The sequence below is a fragment of the Manis pentadactyla genome, chromosome X (assembly GCF_030020395.1).
Source record: "Manis pentadactyla isolate mManPen7 chromosome X, mManPen7.hap1, whole genome shotgun sequence".
NCBI lineage: Eukaryota > Metazoa > Chordata > Mammalia > Pholidota > Manidae > Manis > Manis pentadactyla.
This window is the reverse complement of record NC_080038.1, coordinates 103,668,256-103,691,692: the sequence shown is the minus strand read 5'-3', so window position 1 is coordinate 103,691,692 and position 23,437 is coordinate 103,668,256. Positions and strand designations below refer to the sequence as shown.

Genomic DNA, 23,437 nt, shown 5'->3' with positions numbered 1-23,437 from the left:
GCACAGGCAACATGTACTCTATATATTTTTAAGTCCAGACCTGTACGTCCATTGCTGTCAAACTCATTATGTTGATTTTGAGTCATACTCCCTAGAATGACAGAAATGCTCCTGTCATTTCCCCCAGGAGTAAGACATCCACAGATTTACTAAGGGTACCTTCTGTGTTTTTATCTAAGTCATTTGTTTCTAACGTCTTGGATTCAGGGAGTCTGTAAGTTATTTAAAACTGTACATGGTACTGTGTGTATAAACACTTTTCTGTGGAGCGGGGTCCAGAGTTTTCAGCAGATTCTCCAGGTGATCCATGACCTCAAAAGAAGTTAAAAAAACACTGATTCAAATATTCGTCGGAATTTTGAACACTGCAGTGATGATAAGGACAAAGCTCTCACAGACCGCCACGTGTGCCTTTTTTACTGCTCAGCACTGGCCCATCAGAAATTTTTGGGTGTAGTTGTTGACTTATATATTAGTCTCTTTTCTTTTGATTTGCCTCTATCCTTAAGGTGAATTCTAGCTACTTTGGCATTCTCATCACCGACATTTCTACATTGCTGGCATTTAGTGTTTAATCTACAAATATTAGGTCATTCTTAAGACCTTCATCATTTTGCTTCCTTGATCCATCAGACACCATATGTCATAATATTATATTTAGTCTGAATGGAATTATAGATGCCTCAAAAATCCCTGGGATTGACTGAAAATTAACACATCAAAAGAAAACACATAAATAAAGCTTGCCATCTCTTTTCTCCATGGCTCTGGACAAGTGCAATGTTCATTTCAATTTCGATCTACTCTAAAACCTCCAAGACTCTACCTCAATTAGTGTATATGTATGACCTATATAGAAAGGACTTCACGGTTTAAGAACATTCTCTGCATGAAAATCTGGATGTGGTAATTCATATGAAGGTCAAGAAAAGGCAAAGCTAATCTGTAATGATGGAAAACAAATCAGTGGTTGCCTAGGTCCAGGGTGATGGTGGGATTGCACAAAGGGGCATAGGGAACATTTGGGGGTGATAGAAATATTCTGTTTAGATTGTTGTGCTTTCATGGGTATATATATCTGTCAAAACTCATCAAATTGTACACTTGAAATAGGTGCAGTTTGTTGCATGTACATAAAGTATATGTCAATAAAGTTGTTCATAAAAGATTTATTCAATGACCTTACGATCATTAAAATAATATTTTATTAAGAGTATTGTACTGAACCTTAAAATAAGATTTAAAATCTGATTGATTATACAAATGAAAATGTCTGCCTGTAAATTTTGAAAACGTCTACCTGTAAATTTCTTCAAGGTGGGATGTGGGTGAAACATGGTCAATGGGATAGTTTTTTAACAAGTGAAGTGGTATCAGTGCATTTTAGTTAATATTTACTATTTATACAAGAATGACATCCCTCTATTAATGTGGTATGTCCCAACAGTAAAACAGATTAGATAATTAATTCAGATTATCTAAAATAGGTCTTAAGTGTTCATTTAGAACAGTTTCCTAGTCTGGCTATTCCAAAGCAGATTGCATCAGACACAGTGATAACATAATAGATCACTCAAAGCTAAATTGATATTAACCAATGATATTAACACTTCATATTCACTTAAAGAAAATTGTGTTTGCCTGTATGTTATTTTGGATTTTAAAATTGGGTTATTAAAAATTTTTGCTATGCTCTGATATTGGGTAACTGGGTGTTTCCTTGGGAAATCTAATATAATAAATAAAGCATTAAATTTAAGGCTGAGGTTTAAGTGCTATGTATCAACTAATATATACCCTTTACATATTCTCCTGTGGAACTTTTGAGGAACTTTTTCCAATCTATGAGACAATGCTGATGGATTCTTAGTGGTTGATGTGAAAATGAATAGGGAAGCCCTGACAACTAGTCTTAGAAATAAAACTGAATCCAATTAATGCCACCTTGTCATGCCTGCATGTGGAATGTAAAGAAGAATAGCTAAAAATAGAGAAATAAGATTTTCTGAAATACAAAACAGGTGTTGTTACAAAACACTTTTAATTGAGTTAGAAATCACTTGCCTTTTCATTTGCTATGCTTACATGTTAGTAAAATTGTAAGTATACTGCTAATACAGGAACACTTGCACTTATTATTAGTTTATTTAGTAGAGCTGCTTGTTTTGGATGGATGGTAGGAGCACCTTGTTAAAAGAGGGCTGGTCAGAATGGAGGGAGGTGGTAGGAGATTGCTTAGGTCAGCTTAATTCCAACCACCAGTAATGTGGTGAACACTGAACTTAGGCTACCAGCCTATGGCTTATTCACTCCCTTTTTCTTGGGCTCAACTACAATCCCAGGCCTGGTCTCCAGTTCTGGCTCCGGCTCAGTCACGGGGACAGGGTCAGGTTCTGGGGCAGGCTCCAGGGCCGGCTCATACTGTGGCCTCTGGATGGTGTCAACATCAGTGTCATGGGAAGATGGCACAGGTGCTTCTAGTTGGATGGTGTCATCAGATGGCAATGTATCCAACTCTGGGTTCTGGTTTCTCTCTGCCATCGGCCTGCAGAAAGAAGGCCCAGAGAAGGACAAGTTAGGGTTTGCCGTTTCACATGGAGTCATAGGCCCTGTAGCTTGGATGACCATAGGTCCCAGTCTGTTCAGGACCTGTGTGATCACTGATACGCTGACTCACACTGTCAGACCATAGGTCTCCATTTTGGGTGCAGAAAAGTTAAGTGTCAACAATATAATGAGAGTTCATGAAAGACAAAGCAGTGTTTAAAAGGTGAAAAACCTGATGTCAGGATGTAGGGTCTAAAGCTCTAATAAGGTCTTTGAGGTCCAAATTCATGGCTCTGGTGTATCTCCAGCTTCTACTTTATCTAGCACAATACTTGACACCTGGTTGGTACCCAATGCATAGTTGTGGAAGCATAGAAATGGAGGGATGAACAAATGAAAAATTTCTATAAATTGGAAAAGAAACCTCTGAGTGGTCAAGGGCCTGGGCTTTGGGCAGGGCCACATTCTGACTTCTGTGGGCACTACGTAGTTTGGCCTTCATGGGGCCCCTTGTTCCATACAAAAATATTAAAATTATGTTTTATGACTGTTGGTAGAAAACAAGTACATTAACATGATATATTAAAACATTTTCTTAGACCTAAAAGGGCTGTTGTGGTGGTTAAGTGAGTTCATATACATAAAACGCTTAGAAAAGAGTCTGATGCACAGCACTTGGTAAATGGTAGCCATCATTATTCTTTTATAAAAGCAATGAATGTGGGCAGAAAGACAACTCTGATACCTTATGCCTAAAAGTGCCTAAAAGGAGTTCTCAGGAAGAGCTGACTGAAAGAGAGATGCCTGAGAAATGTCTGTATTTCTAAGCAAAGACAACAAAATAAGGCCTTACTCAAGTTCTGTGGCGGTTTTAGAATGTCTCTTCCTTTCTTTCCCCTTTGCCTTGCTCCTTGCAAAGCACACAACAGAGACGATAATGGCAGCGCCCACTAGGGAGCCCACCAAGGCCCCGAGGATGATTCCAACTTCCGGATCTACAGGATATAAGCAGCTGGTTAGTAAAGTGGAACATATTGTCTGCCTCATACATATGCATTTGCAGTGGGGAATATTTGAGGCATTCATATGGTAGGAAAATGACTTTTATGCTAGGAGCATGGAAACCCCTAGAACTCTGCCAGTGGACTCACAGTGGGAGAAGAAAGATGCCTAGCTCGACTGTGTAACTTACCTATTCACATGTACACACATGAAGAAAACAATATGCCAGCCTGGGGGAGGTGGGGTCACTTTTTAATGGGCTTTAGAGGAATAAGTCTTCAGTAGACATTTGCGTGATGAGTGAGATAGACACACCATGGAGCTGCAATCCAGTCACTAACGAGATAACCTCCGTTGCCAGCAGGGACAATTTCACCAGGATTTCCGAGAGCATAGATGAGGTAGGTCCCTAAAAACCTCTCCCACAGATTCCATGCTTACCAAGGAGCCTCATACATTCTGGCCACTGGAAAGGAATATGCCCATTTCCATAAACCATCATCTGGTTTATTAAATCAGTTTATGGAAAAACTTAATGAGTGTGAGACAGTCCAGCTGAGTACCAGACCTTCAAGCACTGAGGGATTTTCCCCAAAAGACCATGTCAGGGCTCCAGGTGGGCCCATTGCCACCCACCTCCCTTGAAAAAAAGATGGACATCTTATATTTTGAGACAAACGGCTAGTTGAATTGCCTAATAATTCTTTTAACACATCATGATTAAAAGAACACATGTGGATAATTTAGAAAGTCAAACAGCTCTATTTCTAACAAAACCAGCAGCCCCTTTCCCCACTCCTCCCCATCTTTTGAGTCCCATTCTCTAGAGGCAACCACTCTTCACTCTTTTTTTAAAGTCTTCTATTATTTGCCCCTATGTTTCTATTATGCTTGTTGTAATATCTGCCTCTTCCAATTTTTGTCATTTTCTATTGTCTTCCTACTCTGGAAGTTGAAGATCTAACTCTCACAGACCACTCCCTCCTACCCCACCATGTTCTCCTAACAGGGTTATAGCAGTTGTGTGTGAGTAATAACATCAAAGTGTGCAGTGTATGACTAGGAAGCACATCTGCAGAATGTAGTGTGTGTATATATATATATATATATATATATATATATATATATATATAGTGATTCTTTCTTGTACAACATTAAAATTCTCCTTGATGTTAATAGTTGCCTCATTTGGGGATTTTAAAAAATGTATTATCACTATCTCCCCAAATTTCCAGCAACTGTTAAACTCCTTTCAATAGATTCAAACACATTAGATAATTTGTTGATTTCTTATGTTTTTTCCTTCCCTGGGAGACATCCCTTGGGGAGTCGTCCATCCTCCTCCCGTAGCACAGACTGGCTGCCCTCCAAAGCCTGCTGCTCTACCATCATCCGTATTTTACAGATAAAGAAACAGGCTTTGCAAATACCTTCAAGATCCAGCTCAAATGGCACTCCACTCGCAAAGCTGGCCCTGGTTCTATAAGCTTAACTGTTTCTTCTCTGGAGTCCTGTAGACCCTGTGCAGACCTATAACATTTTTTTGTCCCTGTATAGTCTGTTTGTCCCTCTAGCTAAATTGTGAACTCCTTGAGTATAAGACATGTATCTTATTAATCTCTATCTCCATCACCTAGGACAGTCCCTTGCATATAATAGATAGTCAATGAATGTTTGATTCACAGAGGGAGTCAGGGAGACAGGGAAGCAGGAAGGGAGGGAGGGAGGGAGGGAGAGAAGGAAGGAGCCAGATGCCAACATCACTGGAAAAGGATTGGAAAGGAAACAAGGCCTAAGTACAAATCTAGAGACTAGGAGTCTCTACATCTGCAGTATGAGTGTACCTCTGGAAAGGCAAAAAGGAATTGGGAAGATCTAGAGAAAAATAACAGAAATGTTCAAGGGACTCGGGGTAGAATGGGGCCACAGAAAAGGACAGGCAAAAAGATGAGGCTGCTTCAGTTTGAACAGAAAATAGCTGACAGTGATATGAGAAGGAAGGAGCAGCTTGGAGTTAGAAAATTTTTGGTTTAGGACAAATAAAAGGAAGAAGGCTCAATTTCACAGGAGTACAATGATCCATCCAATGGAGCCGCCCCCCCTGGTATGGTATATAGTAAAGCCACAGATTCAGAGTAAGAAAAAAATGAACAGATGACATGATCCTAAGTGCTATTAAGTGGTCTTTGAGAGGTGTAGCAAGATGTCTTGCAGTAGCTTGGCCCTAATTGGTCCAATTTGACAATTCCAGGCTCTCAAGTCTATGCTTTGTAACTAAGCACCTTTGAACTGGAAGTTTGAGGTTTAGAGACATCTTGGCTCTGCTGGTCACTAACTGGATGACTTTGGGCAAGTCACTTACTTCCCTAAGTTTCACAGCACCTGTCCAAGTGTCTGGCACATAATTTGTGCTCCATGATTATTAGCTACTGTGACTGTAGGTGTGGCTATTAGTATTACTATTATTATTAGAGACAGATCTTAACAAATTAATTAAGAACTGGAAGGTTTGTGAACACCATGTTTGACATAGATTGCTATATTTCACCTGGATTTACCAACAACATCAAAATGAAAATTCAACCGGGTTCTATCAATGAGGCTGTTGTTTTATTAAATAGTAACACCCACTTTCTGGAGAGTTTGTGAGCATTAAACAAATTAATTTTTGTAAAGAATTTAGGGCAGTTTGTGGCATTATTTTAAGTATTATGTAAGCATTAGATATTATGATGGTAATTAATCCTAAAAACCTATGAATAAAGCACCAAACTCTCCAGAGAGACAGGAAGGACTAGCCAGGGATCCCAATTAATTTACTTGGTTGGCAGGACCAGGATACTTGACTTAAAGAGAAACTGTTAAAGTTGTATGGTGAACTTACGTGAATAAGTTAGATCAATTTCACAGGAGCTATTGCCAAGGAAGTTGGTGGCAGTGCACTGGTAATAACCTTGTTCAAAATTGGTCAGATTTCCAAAAACCAAAATCCCGGTGGCTGGGTCTGTCAAAACCAGGAAATAAACTTTAAAAATCTTTTACATGGGTACCAATTTTGTTGAGGTAGAAGACCCCATGTCCACCCACTTCCTCACATTGGCCTCCCTTTCTTGAGATGTCCAGGGTCCAGCTAGGCCCCTTGGGACTATTCCAAATGCAGCCCATCTGGGCCCATGCCTATTCTCTCCAGATTCACCACCTCTGAGCCAAAAACGGGCTTGATGTCTAGAAGTTGGAGATAAGACCAGACCACAATCATCTTGTGAGGAGATAGACATTCTTTTTACATCCCCCTCCCAGAAGAAGAGAAGACTGAGCCCTACAGATAACCAGCCAGCCACACTCAAATGCTATCAGCTGACCATACACACCAGGCCTTGGCAGGGGCTGCTGAAGCTATACTTACCAAAGTTTTCTTTCACTGGGACAATGTTACTTCCTTCAAGTTTATACCAGTTGTACACAGGGGAAGGTGTTCCAAGAACCGAGAGGCAAGAAAGTGATGTAGGATAGCCAGCTTCTGGTATTCCTTGAATGCGGCAAACAGGCTTCGAAGGCTTGACTGTAAGGTAATGACAAAGGGTAAACATACTGCGAGATGAACGGCAGCCTGCAGCAATTGCACTCACTTCCTCACTCCCACTTTGTGCAATATGTGAGTTCAATTTTTAAAAAATCTTTAGACTTATTTTGACCGTTTCTGGTTGCACCACTAGGTGGGAGTAGAGCACTTCAGGGGCGAGGCCCTTCCAGTCTCCGGGCCATTAAGATTCTAAGAGCGTGTCTTCCGTCTGCCTCCTCCCCAGATTCAAAACTTGAATTTCCGCATTGTGTCTTAAAATATGCCTTTATTAAGATAGCCAAATGTAAGCAAACACTAAATTACTAGGGACATTATTTATACTATTGAAGAACAGTTTTAAATGAAAATAGAAGCCTTAAACACATTGAAATAACCTATTACTGATTATTTTTAAAAACATTTGTTTCATTAATGTCATATCTTTCATTTCCTTATGAGTCATTTTTGGTATTTATTCTTCCGGAGGTGACACAAAATGATTGGAGGGCTTGAATTTGCCTGTGTCCCTTACTGGAGGGAGAAGCCCATTTCGGAGGGGGTGGGCTACACGGTGCTGAAATCTTTCTTCATCTTTCACTCCCTAAGCATTTCCCTGAGCGCCTTCTGTATGCCTAGCACTGGTCTAGGCACCAGAAATTCAAAACTCTGGCACAGGTCTGAAGTGAGGTGGGGGTTGTGGTGAGAGATGAAGCCAGAGAGCAGTGGAGGCCCTGGCTTGGAAGGCTCTGTACTTACATGTTTTATACTGAGATCAGGAGGACCATGGAAGGAATTTGAGTAGGTGAAGGAAGATGGTCATTTTTAATGCTTTAATGGCTCACTCTCATTCTGGAGGGTTCCCGAACCAAGGGAGAGGGGGACATAGAGTCAAGAGGTATTAAAGAAGGAGAATCGACAGGACTTGGTGACCAAGATGGATAGTGGCCTTAGGGAATAGGGTGACTCCTATTATTTCTGATTTGGACAGCTGCGTACATTATCTTGCCATACTCTGAGATAAAGAGTACAGGAGGAGGAGCAGGTTCAGGGGGAAGGAGTGAAGAGAGGAGAATATGGTCAGTTCGGGACATACTGAGTTTTAGCTGCTTAAAGAACACCTCAGTGGAGAAGTCCTGTGGGAAACTGAGAATCTGAATCTCCTCATTCACTTTACTACTCACAGCTTATTCTAACCCATCTTGCATACAGCTAATGATCCAAATTTCAATACTCACCAACTCACCTTCCTTATCTTAAAAAGTGTAGGTTCTTTAGCTTAGGCTGGTTATTCCTTAAATGCTCTGAACATCCAGCTCTCCATCTCTTTTGGGAAGTAGCAGTTAGGAGCACAGCTCTCAACCCACACAGAATACTGACTGCAACTTTACCCTACATGTGTTTAGGCAGGTAACCCTAACATAACCAAACCTCGGTTGACACATCTGTAAGATGGGAACAAGTGGTTATCTGACATCCGACTAATCCAAATATATTGAATTTATATGAATAAAATAATGTTTTTAGTGCCTTGCACCTGGACTCACTTTTGGTCACGGGCAGGACTGATTCCTGCTGCCACATTTTGTAACTTGCTACTGAAGTTGATCTTCTGATCTCAGACTCTAACCCACTGTACACATGAGTGAGAAGGCAGACAGACATAGCTGTAGCTCTTTGAAATACTTCACCATCCCTATCTTTTAAACAGGTGTCTTTTAATTAAAACTGTTTTTCTATTTAGCTCTTTAATCTCTCTTCCTTATCACTGAGTCTCTGGGATAGGGACAACTTGCTGGGTTTGCCAATCCTAACTAGGCTATGTAACCAGAAGCCCACTGCAACTGTCACTAGATTTAGATGCTGCTTTTTTTAAAACATGGTGGTTTTATAGCCTTTGCAGCAGACTAAAGCAATTTGAACAAAAAATGAAATGAGTGTGTTTCATCACAGTCCGACACCAGGACTTGAGCTAAATGATGGGGAAAAACCTAAAATGACTTGCATTCATTTCTTGAGCCCAGGATCAAACCCAGATAGGCATTTTTTTTTCTGAATACATTTTTCTCCTTTTATTTTTTATTAGCAAAACACTTAGTGAATCACTTTGTACCACATCCCAAACATATATATTTTCTAAAACTACTTGAGTCAGGATTAAATTGACATTTCATCCAGTTAAAGTCCCCAGTAGAACTTGGATGTTTTACTGGCAAAGCCATTGATCTACCATTTAGCTTTATTGCTGTCAACAGAATTGGAGTGGGAAGAGGCACTCACCTTAGAAAATAAATGAAAATGCTTCAGAGTGTTCTTGAACCTTCACTAAATTCATCACTTTATGTGCTAAATTGCAGGAGGAAGATGATGCACATTTCAAATGCATACAAAACAATTACTCAAACTTCTATCTGGGTATCTTTCAGAGATTCATTGTGCAAGGCTGCTAATGGAAGTCTCCCAAGTGAATAGTTGTCCAGACCACCTGGGCCTGTGCTCATTGCTGTTTGCTTTTCCTGAATGGTGCCCCGCCACCTCAGCCCCTTTTCTGCCTGACACACTCTTGCGCATCCTCCCACATTCAGTACAAAAGTTACATTCCCCAGGAAGCCTTCTCCAGTTCCCCCTTGAACAGCTTTTAGCCCTTTCCCCGAGGATCTCTCTCTCTCCTACCTCCATTGCAAGCTTGTATGTTATATATCTGCCTCCCTCACTAGACTCTGAACTTCTGGAGGGCTGGGAACCAATCTTTACATCTTTCCATCTCCACTGCCTGGCACATTAACTGGACATGTGTTCTGGGCTTGTTGAATGAATTCATGCATGAACAAGTGAATGCATGGGATCAATGTCTATCACTGGGTAATGAAATGTCTCCAAAAGATGCATTGCTAAGAAGAGTGATCTTTAAGGAAATAGCAACACCTTTCTCCACAACTCCCCCTTTCCCACCTGCCCTCACCATGCCCCATCCCTCGATCAGGGCAAGTAGAACAAGCCCTCATAGGCATTGGAATTTGAGAACTGCAAACAACTTCTGCAATTTTTAGAGAAAATTATCAGTCTCAAAATTTCCTAAAAGCATAAATTTATAGAACACCTTTGTTCTTAGCCCAATTAATACAAATAGAATTTTTGAGAGTTCTCAAATGAACAGTGGAATATACAGACCCTTCTTCTTAGCTTGTCTGGATCCTGGATACTTAAGGAAAACTCAGGACACAGTCATTGCAGGAACAATTGACCCAAAGACTCATGGGAAAGAACAACTCAGAGAGGAAATGACCCTCAACTTCTTACGGAAGGTGATTAGGGATTCTCTGAACTTTCAATTTAAGAGTCTTAACCTTCCTGTCTAACTTCATCTCAGGGCTATTTCCAAACTCAGAGTTAAGGAGGCTTGTCTTCTTTAGGTTGTTTCTGGTCAAAAGGATAACCCAGAGCCAGGGGGCTACAGAAAACCATTACAGGACTGATCCCTTGAATTCTCTGAACATTGAATCTCCAGTATATCATTTGATTCTCATAACAAACCTGTAAAGATAGGGGATTATCTTTCCCTACCTCTAAAAGACCAGAGACATATGGGCTGACTTGCCTGAGGCCACTGAGTAGCAGGGTAAGACTTAGAACCTAGCTCTTCTGACTCCCAGGTGATGAGCCAGCATCTATACCACACCATTTAGTTCCTATGTATATGACTAGTTTTCCAAACTGGAACTTCACCTCTCCCAGGAAAGGGCTTGTGTACACTTCTCTTATCTTTCCCTGTACCCCAGGGCCCAGCACCAGGCTCAGCAAAATAAAAACAAAATAAAAACTCTAAGTCCCCATCACTGTGAACCTCATGGATCCTGGTACAAAGTAGACACTCAGTAAATACAGCACAAATGAACCACTCTCAGATCATTTGAAAAAAAGCTGATATGACTTACCCAATGTCACATAATGAGTATTTGTATATAAGCAAATTCTTATCTTTGCTTAATATGTGGTTCTGTTTTTCCAAATGGTATTAACATTTTTAAAAGGGACTCTCCTGGCTTTACTCAAAAGCATGATTTGATGGTGGGAGTTGTGGCTGGTTTAGGAAACATAGTAAGTTGACAGTCATCTCCCTCAGTAGGACTGGCTCTAACTGGAGGCTCTCTCAGAAAGAGTTGCTAATGATAATTTCGTGCGCCTGTGCGTTGTCCCATCTGTTCTCATTCCATCCTTCAGAGATAGAGATCCCCTGAGGTTGGGTCATCTACTGCTCTCTGTAATATTGGTGGCCCTTTTGGCCTGGCAATGGTTTCGACGTGGTTTATGAGTGATGTCTCAGTGTTACTATATGAGTTGGGTTGGTGGTGTGTCTCTATTTCCCTGTTAATAAAAGAAGCAGGAAGGATATTTACCCCTGGAACTTAATTAGCACCATAACTCACTGCCCTGACTCATTCAATGTCCAAAGTGACTCCAAGAAGAGAAAAAGCAGAAAAAATTGCCCATACCTAACACATTGACGTTGATGATGCCTTGATTTTTGCCAGCAAAGTCAGGGGGGTTGTTAACATCGCAGATGTAGCTGCCACTGTCGGCTGGCTGCATATGCGAAATGGTGATAGATGCATTATCTTGATCATTGGACCCTACGATGCGACCTTTAAATTGCCCAATGGCTGTAGCTTGTCCACCTTCAGAATAGTAGATCTATGAAAGAAAAATGACAAAAATAAGAACTGGGGAGTGCCTGGGGCTAGGATAAGCTACCTGGAGGCTCCCTCTAGCCAATGTTACCTTCACTAATAAGCAGCAGCTTCTCCCCCCCTGCAGGGAAGAGGTCTCCATGGCAAAGGTTTCTCAGCTCAATGGGGCCCTTTAGCTTGCTCACAGCTGTGCAGAACTATTACCTCTTTTGGGCTCAAAGCAGCTTTGTGATGTCAGGGCAGGGAGGTGTGCCTGTCTTACACACAGTAAACAGCTGGAGCTGACAGGATGCAATCCTGAAGCCTGATGCTCTTCTGATAAACTACCTGGAGGAAACTCATTAAATAGGACGCAGTGCCTGATGGAGAAACCAAAACCATCACTTGTTTCCCACTTATACATTCTTTTTTTTTTTTCATTTGAGTTTACTTTACTCAGCAGGACTATCTGGAATATCTGGTTTCCCTAAAAGTTAGAATATTTATTTATGCCCCTTTCACACACACGTACTCCTTTGGATAAGCAAATTTGGGTTCATCTTGTTTGTTAGAAGAGTAACATTTCAGAGCAGAGAGGCCCCTGAGAAATCACCTGGTCCCACCCCCTAATCATGCTGGTGTGAGGATAAAGTAATCTAGAAAAGGGCCTAAGAGATACTTAGTCAACTGTAGCTAGTGCCTCTCGACCCACATGGCAGAAGGCAGAATTGGAATTATTATTTCATTTAAACAAACAAGGGCACTCAAACCAAGAAAGATTAAATGACTCATCCAAAACACAAGGACTTATTTATTATTTTTTTTATAATTTACCAGACTTATGAAGATCTGGATTCTAGTTCCATCTGTATTAAAGAACATGGGTAGTTAGATCATAATGGCAACTGTGGGATCAGCAGGGTGAGGTAGAAAGAGGCCTGGTCTAGGAGTCCAGTGACTTGGGTTTTAGCCACAGATATGCCTCTAACTGTGACATAGTCAGAGGAGGTGGCCTCTGGTCATGCCTCCATGGCAACCTGCTTTGTGATAAGAAACAAAAGTTACTTAACCTCTTCAACCTTTAGTTTCCACAACTGAATGAGGAACCAGAGCAATGCTCTCCAAAGTATGTTGTGTATTCCCTGAATGTAGGCATGCAAGTTGATTTTAGGTGGTACACGAATGAAAACTTTTTAGAAAGAGACATCTACAGCATCAAATCTGTGACTTTGTGGATGTTATTAATTTTTTTAATTTTAAAAACATAATGTTATGGAAAATTTCAAGTATACACCACGGTAGTGAGATTCATGGATATTATTGTTTAGGGTGACACTAAAGTAGCTATTTTTAAGATTTTAAGAAAGCAAGTCAATACAGAAAACAAAGGCAAATAATCCTGCTGGTGATACACAAATATGACAAAAATCATAAAGATGAGATATGAAAGACTGAAGCTTAGGAATCACTGGACTAGGTGACCCCTGAGGTTCCTTCAAAATACATTCAGTCTCTGTACACACATTGTCAGTTTCATATAAATGTGTGACTGATTGGTATTTTAAAGAAGAAACTGAAGCCCAGAGAGGTAAAAAAGACACATGCAAAGTTCACAGATGGGACAGGTCTAGAATGTAGTTCTTCTAATTCCTGGTCCAGTGCTCTTTATCTTAATAGGCTAATGAGGGAAGGCAATCAGCAGACCAAAAGATACTACGTAGATAAATTCAAATACATTCTACTTTAAGTAGAAAGTCTTTAAACATCTGGCTGCTTCCCCTGCTCCCAGGGAAACTGGGGATAGGTCAGCCTGTTTTATGCTGAGCATTGATGACATCACAATGAGGTTCATCAATCTTGCCTACGGCCCTCAGGAAATACCAGAGGATCTAGGTGGGAGGACCTTGTTTCTGCAGAGAGCAGCGGGCCAAGAGTGTTTTAATCCAGGACCAGAACATGGGAAGAAGTCACTGTAAAAGTTTACAGTTGGGAATGAATCGAGGTGAAATGAGCAAATAAGTAATGAGGCCCTGGACTGGCGACTTCCCTATAAAAAGCACCTTCCCAACCCTTTTACCTAGCTTCTCACACGGTAGCCTAATATACTTTGCTCTCTCACAAATAATACTAAAGTGTGTCAGGGATAGAAATGGGGGCAAGGAAGGATAAAAATGGAGACCTAATGGAAAGGCCTTGGCCTTGAGGTGTTGTGTGAGAAGGAAAGTCCCCAGGACTAGCCAGGGGCCAGCCACAGATACTGAGGGGCTTTCTGTTCTGGGAAGTTTGTACTATCACACTGTCCTTGTAAAGAAAAAGAATGAAATGTTTCGTGAAACTGGTTATCTAATCACACAGGAAGGACTGCAACTTGGTTCTATTTTCCACAAAAAGAAGAGCTCTTTTAAAAATCAAAGCTGAACAATGGCCAAGGCCCAGCCCGTGATCCTGTGAGGCTCATGTACTTTTCAAAGAGAGTATATTGTCAATTTAGAGACTAAAGCAATTGAGGTCAGAAAAACCACGGATGTCCAACAGGCCACAACCTTTGGGAGGAGGGGGAGGAGAAGTCTGCTTTAAGAAAATCCATCCAAGTTTTCCCTTAAGTGGTGCTTATTAATTTTCTGCCCACTTGCCTTTTGTGGCTGTGTTCATGGTAGACTGCCCTACCTTTCCCCCCAGAGGTCCTCTCTGCCTGCCCCTTGGTGATGTTAGAGGCTGGTATGTGGAGTCAAAATAGCACATTAGTTATAAGACTCCCTTGGAGATCACTTAGCTCATGGTTTCTAAGGTTGAGGAGCCTTCAGGAGCCGGATGATATTAGAAATATGGGAAATGGCCAGAAGGGGCTGGTGGATAGAGGTAAGATCATAGCATATAGTAGGAACTGTGGTGAACTGAAGAGCCAACACAAACTAGGCTTTCAAACTGTGGAAACAAACACACAAAGTACTGGGCTGGCCAACCAGTATGCACCCACTGGCCAAATCAGGCCCAGAGACTTCCTGTGTGCAACCTCTGATTCATCCTCTTCTATTACAGAAAAGGACACTGAGGCCCCCAAAAAGGAAAAGATTTTCCCAAGGTCACACAATTTATAGTCAGACCTGGAATCCAGTCCTCCCCATTCCTTCTGAATACATGAAACATGGCCCTCATCGTCCTGCCTTAGATGAGGCAAGTGATTTCCAGGCAACCTTCCCCTTTTGGGGCCATTCCATCCCTTTCTCCAGCCTGCCCTTCTCCTGCCAGTGGCTGCTATTCATGGGTATGCTGCTGCCCATGCCAAGTAGGCTCACCACGCGCTGCCTCCCACGTTTGCCAGCTGCAGTAACAGTCTTTCCCCTTCTACTGCGCCAAGTTCCTATTCACATGAGGCCATGCAGCTGGGAGCCAGATTTTTCCAAAAAGATTTTTTCCCTCAGCTTTGTGACACTGCTCTGCAACTAGAGGCTGGAGTATAAACAAGAAAGGTTGAAGAATCCAGTCTGCATTCTGTTTGAGTCTAAACTGGAGTTAATAAATGCCTTCAGCCCCCAGAGCAGCTTTAGTGGGCTCCTTGTGGAAATGTAGAGGGTATGGGAGGCCACAGAAAACTACCCATTCTTTCCATTCCAGCTTCTTGCTTTCCTGCACTGCTCATAAAGGGGCTAGACATGGGAGGGGAGGGGTGCAGGGTGGCAATGGTCCCAAGCCCAGAATTTTCTATGGACTGTACTATAGGGGTCTGGAATTGCACAGGCAAGGAATAGAACACCAAAAGGAAGACTTCCCTGCCTCCAAAATACTTCCTTCTCTGCCTGTTATTTGCTGGTGCTACCCACCATTTGAACTGGTTCTTTGGGGTGAAGGCATCGGAGGTCTGTACTTAAGGGATTTTCTTTGGAAGAAAACAAAATAAACTATCACTTGTCCCTAACACATTAGCATCAGATTAATTTATCAGATTTAGCAAGAATAAACACTTGAGGGAATGGGACACAGAACAGATAAACTTTGATGGGAGGGGGTGGTGCGAAGGGGAGAACTTGGAGTGTTTCTCAATGCAGGTGACACTAGTATTTGGGTAGACAATTCTTTCTTCTGCAGCTTTGTCTTATGTATTGTGAACATTTATTTATCTCTAGCCCCCACCCACTAAATGCCAGTAGTGCCTCCCATTAATAGCAAAGCAACACCCCCTTCATTTTCAAGTGTCCCTAAGGAGGTGAAACACCCCCACCCCACCAACATTTGAAATACATTTGATATAATGCAGTCTGTAGAGGACAGGCCAGGTTGGGAGAATCTGAGCAGCCAGAGAATATTAAGACACTAGGTTCTGGAATGAAGTCCACTAGAGAAGTATTGTCTGACAGACTCATGGTAAGTAGGATCAATGCCTGTTCTGTTTGTGGGAAGGTGAAATCTCTTTAGTTTTATCAGTGGCTGGCTGGGTAGAAGTGGAGGCAATTGGTGTGATCAGAGGGGCACCAAACCACCCAGAACTCCCATTCTAGCCTGCCTGTCCCAGGGACTAGAGTCTTTAGCTAAGAGTTCCCGCTAAAGGATTGATCATCTGAAGCTGTCCATATCTTCTGAGAGGAGGGCTTCTCCAAGAGGAGGACCATGCTAACACATATACCGGCCCTCCTGGCCAGAAGACTTGTGAGATACTTCAGTCCCCATTGACCAAAGGAACCCCTCAGCAGGAGGGGATAATCAGTAAGAGATAACATCCTCCCCTGGGTACTGAGAAATGCTAGGCCTTAGAGTCAACTGCTCTTTTAACACAATAATTTTGGAATAGGAGAAGATGTGTCTGTGGCAAGAGTTGGCCACTGCCCTACCAATGCAATAATAGGGCCCTGAGCTCTTTGGAGGAGGATGGAAAGAATTCCAGACCTGGCCATGAGAAGGCAAAGTCAAGACTGTTCCAGTTTTGCCAAGGGCTTGTGCTGATTTGGGTTTTCACCAAACTCAGACCCTCCCAATCCCACTCCTAAAAGCTGTTGCCATTGCCTGAGAAACTCCAAACAATGAAGCGGTCTGGTGTACACCAATAAGTGATCTTACCTGAGAGGTCCAGCTACATCTTCCCCGAGCGTCTCTTGCATGCACCATTGTTAGACACTGACTGACTGCCTTTTCCTCCATACTCTCAGTATTGAGGCACGGGCTGTGCTGTGTTTGAGCAGAAATGGGTGGATCTGAGAGCTCAAGACTACATGATATACTGCCATATCAACCCAGGAGTTGAATTGGATCACTCAGTAGTCAGTCCGGCAACGTCTTACTCCCATAAATCATAGAACTAAGAGCACAGCGGTCTCTTCTTATCATGCCAAAAATGTCCCACCAGCCATCCCTAGATTAACATACAATATGCTCTACAGAATTCTGAATTCATGGAAGTGCCCAAAGAGGAAACACATTTGAAATATAGGCCAAATGCCATCTATACCAAGGATGTCTGTAACCTCTTGTTGAGCAGGTTCTCTGTTCAGGATAAGGAGCAGGCAGAGAAGGGGCCTGACCCTTCCCTTTAGCCACAGGGACATGGCAGGCAGTGGAACTGGAAACTAGTCCTGGGCCAGGATTCCCCCAGGAGCTGTGTCCCAACTGCTCAGCTCTACTTAGTGTCCCCTTTGGGGCTGGGTTCCCTAGTGCCCGTGACCCAGGGCTATGGATGGGAGAGGGATTTTGCAAATACACCATTTTGTGAGCAATGATCCTAATAATAATAATAACTCACATTCACTGAACGGTTGCTATGTGAAAGGCTTTCTAGCACTTCAAAAGTATCATCTCAGTTAATCTTCACAGTCAACCTCTGAAGTAGGTTATAAGTAGCCCCATTTTGCAAATAGGAAAACTGAACCTCTGAAAGATTAAGTGACTTTGGTAAAGTCATCCAGCCAGCAATTAGGTAGCAGAGCAAGGAGTAGAACTGACATTCATCAGGTTTCTACTGAGACTTCAAAATTACTCATCTGGAAAAGTAGAGAAGCACATGCCTACAGGGTATAGGGAAAAAGAGGAGTGACTCCAGTTCTCCACAAGTCTACATCTAGGGATGGTTGTAATGGGGATCTTGCTGGGGCAAGCTGAAGCAAGAAGCAAAAAGAGGAGGAAGAGAAAGCCAGTCTTCTTAGAGGTGGTTTTCACTGTCTCTAAGTCAAGAGCTGGCCATACTCTACCCTGTCTTTCATGCAGCTAAGGCACATGCATAGCACAGTTCTCATGCACTTAAAGAAGCATCTAGAATGTTTTAAGATCAAGAAACATGTTCTCATGGATCCAGCCACTCAGTGCAGAGGACCTCCTTTTATTTGAACATCCCAAAAGAGTAGATAATTTAAATTCCTTGCTCTGTCTTTTTACCTGACACTTTGAAGAATAAGATAAATGGCAAGTAAATGAGCTAGCCAATAAATACTTAATAGAATTTCTTTCTAAAGTACCTCTAAGAGATGGCCTGAGCTCAAGCCACATGCAGTTCAATCACCTACACTTCTATGCATCTCAAAACCTAGAAAAAACTCATTGCTGGTCAATCACAAGATCCTTCTGCCCTGCATCTCCCAGCTCCTCATCAGACATACAGTTCAAACAAGAAGTGGCCTTTATAAATTCCAGTGTTAGAAGAGGCATAAAGAAAGATTTGTATTTTTTAACTCAGCCTGGTCTGGCCTTGCCTCCAGGCAGTTGAGGACATTTTGATTTGAGTACCAAGCATAAAAATTTCCAAATTATACTGGCAAGGCCTCTCTAAATTCTAATACTGGCCAAATGGGAAGGACCAAGCCTACAGATAAAGAATGTACTGAAAACACTAGTCAGGAAACTGGGTTTTAAAAAGGAAGAAAGATGGTGTGATTATTGCCCTCTACAATCTAAGAAAAAAACATGCAAAGGAAAGGGATGGTTTTTAGTGGACTGCAGCAGGCGAGGTCTTGGGTCAAGATATTTTTGGTGACAGAAACTGGTAATTTCTGTTTTTGCTGCTACTGCTGCTTATGATGACAATGGTGTTTACAAGGGAGAAAATTTACAGGGTTTTGTTTTTTCAAGTGTTTTTACGTGCCTTATGTCAGTTGAATCCCCATGAGGTATGTAGCAGAGTATTACTGTTCTACCATATTTTTAAGAGAAGCACAGAGTGTCTGAGGTAATCAGTACTGAGAAAATTTTTGAACTTTGACTAGAGGGTGACATTGATGAAATCTCCTCTTGGATGATGTTTCCTGTTAAACAAGTGTTCAAGACCTCTGGTAAAGAGAGGACTCATCACCTCCAAAAGACCAGTTCATTTGGCTGAAGCAACACTGGCCAATGTGTAGCTCCCCCAAGCTAATGCCCTTCTTCTCCACCTCTGTCCTTGGGCCTTTTTCAGCCCACCCAACTCATTCTCCCTCTATTTTTCTACTTATCAGAACTCATCCTTTCCATCAAGGTCCAACTCAGCTACGTCCAACTATTTCAAATCACACTGATTTGTCTCCTCTCTGAACTCCTTGTTTTGGATCATACATCTTTTTCAAAATCTGATGAAATCTGTAGACTTTTTCTTTGAAGGGGTATGTGTTGGCATAGGTGCTTGCACATTCATGCATACACATACACATATATATATATACACACACACTTTGGAGTATACAGTTTTAAGCCTTGGACTAATTTAAAGAAAGAAGTACCCTTAAGACCAACTAAGAAAACCTAGGAATAGGCAGCTTGCAAGTAGAATCATTCTCCTCCTCTGACTTTCACCTACCCTCCTCTGGTACCTTCTTCCCCTAGATCTTAGCCTACCCACTCTGTCCCCTACCTTCTAGACTCCTGCTTCCCTTAATTACCCAGGGTTCCTCACTACCTTGGCCCTTCTCCTCCCATCTGGAGAGTCTTATTCCATCAGTACTCAGTCTGGTACAATGAGATAGCTCATTTGACAGGCAGATCCTAGATATTAAATATGACAAATATGCAGATCAATTAGGGTAAGCATTTGAACTGGGGTCTACTGGAAATAAAGTAGTTTTTTTTGTTGGGGAGGAGAATTTTTGCAAATATTGCTCATTTCACCTATGAGAAGGACCACTCCTATCTCCTCTAGAATACATGATGCTCTTGATGTTGACCTACTTAAAATTGAGGTAACAAGATGTAACTGAATATGAAGAGAGGACACAAGCCATGTCACCTAGATGATGGTCCTCCCTAAAGAGCTATCATCAAACTCTCTGTATCTGAGATTCTGCCACTGTTGTCATTAGCTTACCATTCCTTCACATACTGACCCCAATGGTTTATGCCGGAACTATCAAAGGGGAATAGTTTAGGGAAAAAGTCCTTACAGAAGTTAGTAGTGACTCCTTCTTATGAATGAATGACCATTGGATGGAAAGCTTATCCCGAGTGGCCACAGTGGAAGTATAGGTGCAGATGAGCGTGACATCAGATCCGACAGTCACATTCACAACACTCTCTGGGATGGTCACTTGCACCACATTAACTTGACCTGAAAAGAATCATCAAAAAGACAATAAATAGTACACACATTCTGATGACACTTTTTCATCACAAAGCACTGTCAGTGACATCTTATTTGAGGAATCCAAGGTGAGGTAGAGAAGGTGGAATGAACCGGGTAGGAAAGTTGAGCAAGCAATTGGCGTGGTACCCCCATGCCAGGGGAATTGCTAACAAATGACAATGTGAAGACACTCAAGTCCCATGTGATGATGAGGTAATTACACTGTACTGGGAATTTCTTCTTTGTAAGGATGGCCTTACACAGAGGTTGTTAAAATGTTGTCTTGGAACCCAAAAAAGGCCATGAATATGGACAACAACCCAGTTTTTTCAGGACCAAGGGGTTCTTGGATGTAGGATTTCCAGTTTTAAACTGGTTCAGTCTCAGGCAAACCATATTGGTATTGGTAGGACTTTGAGTTTGTAAGCCAGGAAAGTCCTGGGAAAACCAGAATGAGTTGGTCACCCTGTCCCCAAGACCATTTTTGGAGGATACAAGATCAAAATTGTGTTCACAGTAATGCCATGATGATATTTTTCTGTCACTCTCATCATCTCGTGAGTATACAATGAGTATCCCAAAAGCTACATGACAGGTAATGATGTCATTGCTCTGGCAGCTAGTAGATTGTGCTTGTGTATTTTTGTGTTTAAAGTTTTAAAGTTTTCATTTAAAATACTGTAAATATAAATAGAAATCACTGACATTGCAAAAATCTCTTTGGGGTCCTCAATCATTTTTAATGGAAAATTTTATTGAGATAATAGTTCTAAGAAATATGACAGAGATCCTATGTACATTTTACCCAGTTCCCCACCCCTGTGGTAACATTTTGTGAAACTATACTATAATATCACAACCAGGACACTGACGTTGACACAATCCACCAATCTTACTCATATTTCTCTAGTTTTACTTGTATGTGTGTACATGCGTTTAATGTTATACAATTTTATTACATGTGTAGGTCTGTATCCACCACCTTAGTCAATACTGAACAGTGCCATCACCACAAGATCCCTTATACTGCCCTCTTATAATCATACCCACCTCCCTCCTGCACCATGATCCTAAGCATTGGCAACCACTAATCTGTCTTCCATTTCTAAAATGTTGTCATTTCACAAATTTTATATAAATGGAAGCATGGTAATTCTTCGGAGTTGGCTTTATTTCACACAGTATAATTACCTGGAAATTCACCCAAGTTGTTGCGTGTATCAGTAGTTCATTGTCTTTTATTGCTTACTAATGTTCAATATTGTATATGTACCATACTTAGCTTTGACATGAGACTTTTGGCCTCCAGAACTGTGAAAGAATACATTTATTTTGTGTTAAGCCACCCAGTTTATGGCAATTTGTTACAGCACCTCTTGGAAACTAACGTACCCTCTATTGCTAGCTTGCTGATAGTATCATTTACTAGGTGTTGGATTTTGTTAAGTGCCTTTTCTGTATCAATTTATATGATCATTTGGGGTTTTTTTCTTTATTTGGTACGATAGATCACCCTGCAAGATTTTTGAATGTTGAACCAGCCTTGCAAACCTGAAAAAAATCCCACTTGTTTATGGTATAGAATTCTTTTTAAACATTGTGGGATTCAATTTGCTAGTATTTTGTTGAAGGTTTTTTTGTGTGTGTGTAGGTTCATGAGACACATTGGTCTGTAGTTTTCTATTTTTGTACTGTCTTTGTTTGGTTTTGGTATCAGGGTAATACTATTCTCATAAAATGAGGTGGAATGAATTTCTAATAGAATAGAAAAAAAGTCCTCTTCTATGTTTTAGAAGAGATTATGTGAAATTGGTGTTAATTTTTTTTAATGTTGCTAGAATTACCCAGTGAAAGTATCTAGGCCTAGAGATTTCTTTTTCAGGAGTTTTAAATTATGAATTCAAATTCTTTAATGACTTTAGGGATATTCAGATTATCTATTTTATATTGGGTGTATTTTAGTAGTTTGCTGTTTTTGAGAAATTGTCCCATTTCTTCTAAGTTGTCAAGTATATGCATGTAAAGTTGTTCATACTCTTCCCTTACATTTTTAATGACTGCAGGATATGTGCTGATATCCCATATTTCATTTCTGATATTGGTGATTTATATCTTATCTTTTTTTACCAGTTTTCCTAGAGGTTTGCCAATATCACTTACAGATTTTTTTTGGAAGAACCAGATTTTTATTTTGTTTAATAGTTTTCCTACTTTGATTTCACTGATTTCAGCTCTTTAATAATTTCCTTGCTTCTGTTTGCTTTGGATTTATTTTGTTGTTTTTTTCCAGTTCCTTGATGAAGGAGTTTCAGTTATTGACTTGAGACTTTTCTTCATGTCAAATGTAAGCATTTAGTCTTATAAATTTCTCCCTTGGCACTGCTTTAGCAGCATGTTACACATTTCCATATGTTATGTTTTCATTTTCACTCAGTTCTATGTATATTTTTAAACTTTCCTTTGAGTCTTTCTCTTTGATTCACAGATGATTTTAGAAGTGTGTTGTATAATTTCCAAGTGTTTAGAAACTTTCTTATTGTCTTTCTATTCTTAATTTCTAGTTTGATTCCATTGTGCTCAGAGAACACACTTTATGATCTCAATTCTTTTAAATTTGTTGAGGTCTGTTTCAGGACAAGCATTTAGTCTATCTTGGTAAATGTTCCATGGCTGCTTGGGAAAAAAGTGCACTCTGCTGTTTGGGGTGGAGTGTTCTGTACAAAGAGATATACTTTAAAACGCTACGGATACTCATCAAGATAGACCACATTCCAGGCCAAACATGCAAAACTTAAATTTAAAAGATAGAAGTTATAGAATGTCTGCCCTCAGGCCACAATGGAATCGAAGTAGAAATCAATTACAAAAAGATTACTGGAAAGTCCAAAACTACAAGGAGACAAAACAACGCACTTCTGAATAACATGTGCATCAAGAAACCTCAGGAAAAATTTAAAAATATTTTGAACTAAATGAAAATGAAAACATAATTTATCAAAAATTTATAGTATGCAACAAAAGCAGTGTTTAGAGGGAAATTTACAGTATTGAATGCATGTACTAGAAAAGAGAAAATATCTCAAATCAATCATCTAAGCTTGTACTTTAGGAACTAGAACAAGAAAAGCAAATTAAATCCAAAGTAACCAGAAT

The 23,437-nt window shown here is 40.8% G+C and overlaps 1 protein-coding gene across 2 annotated transcripts in view; it reads right to left on the bottom strand.

Moving 5' to 3' along the window:
- Positions 1-829: 829 nt before the first annotated feature.
- Positions 830-23,437, bottom strand: part of VSIG1 (V-set and immunoglobulin domain containing 1) — a 31,577-nt gene continuing 8,969 nt past the window's right edge. Inside the window, exons 2-8 of one of the 2 annotated variants that reach the window (XM_036924929.2) lie at positions 20,106-20,269; positions 16,828-16,935; positions 11,602-11,800; positions 6,956-7,111; positions 6,434-6,553; positions 3,401-3,542; positions 830-2,545 (exon numbers count right to left, since the gene is read on the bottom strand). In XM_036924929.2, the coding sequence (XP_036780824.2) occupies positions 2,296-2,545; positions 3,401-3,542; positions 6,434-6,553; positions 6,956-7,111; positions 11,602-11,800; positions 16,828-16,935; positions 20,106-20,269 (1,139 nt within the window). In that variant the 3' untranslated portion in view covers positions 830-2,295. The remainder of the gene's footprint in view (positions 2,546-3,400; positions 3,543-6,433; positions 6,554-6,955; positions 7,112-11,601; positions 11,801-16,827; positions 16,936-20,105; positions 20,270-23,437) is intronic. The other variant, XM_036924930.2, reaches the window with a different exon arrangement.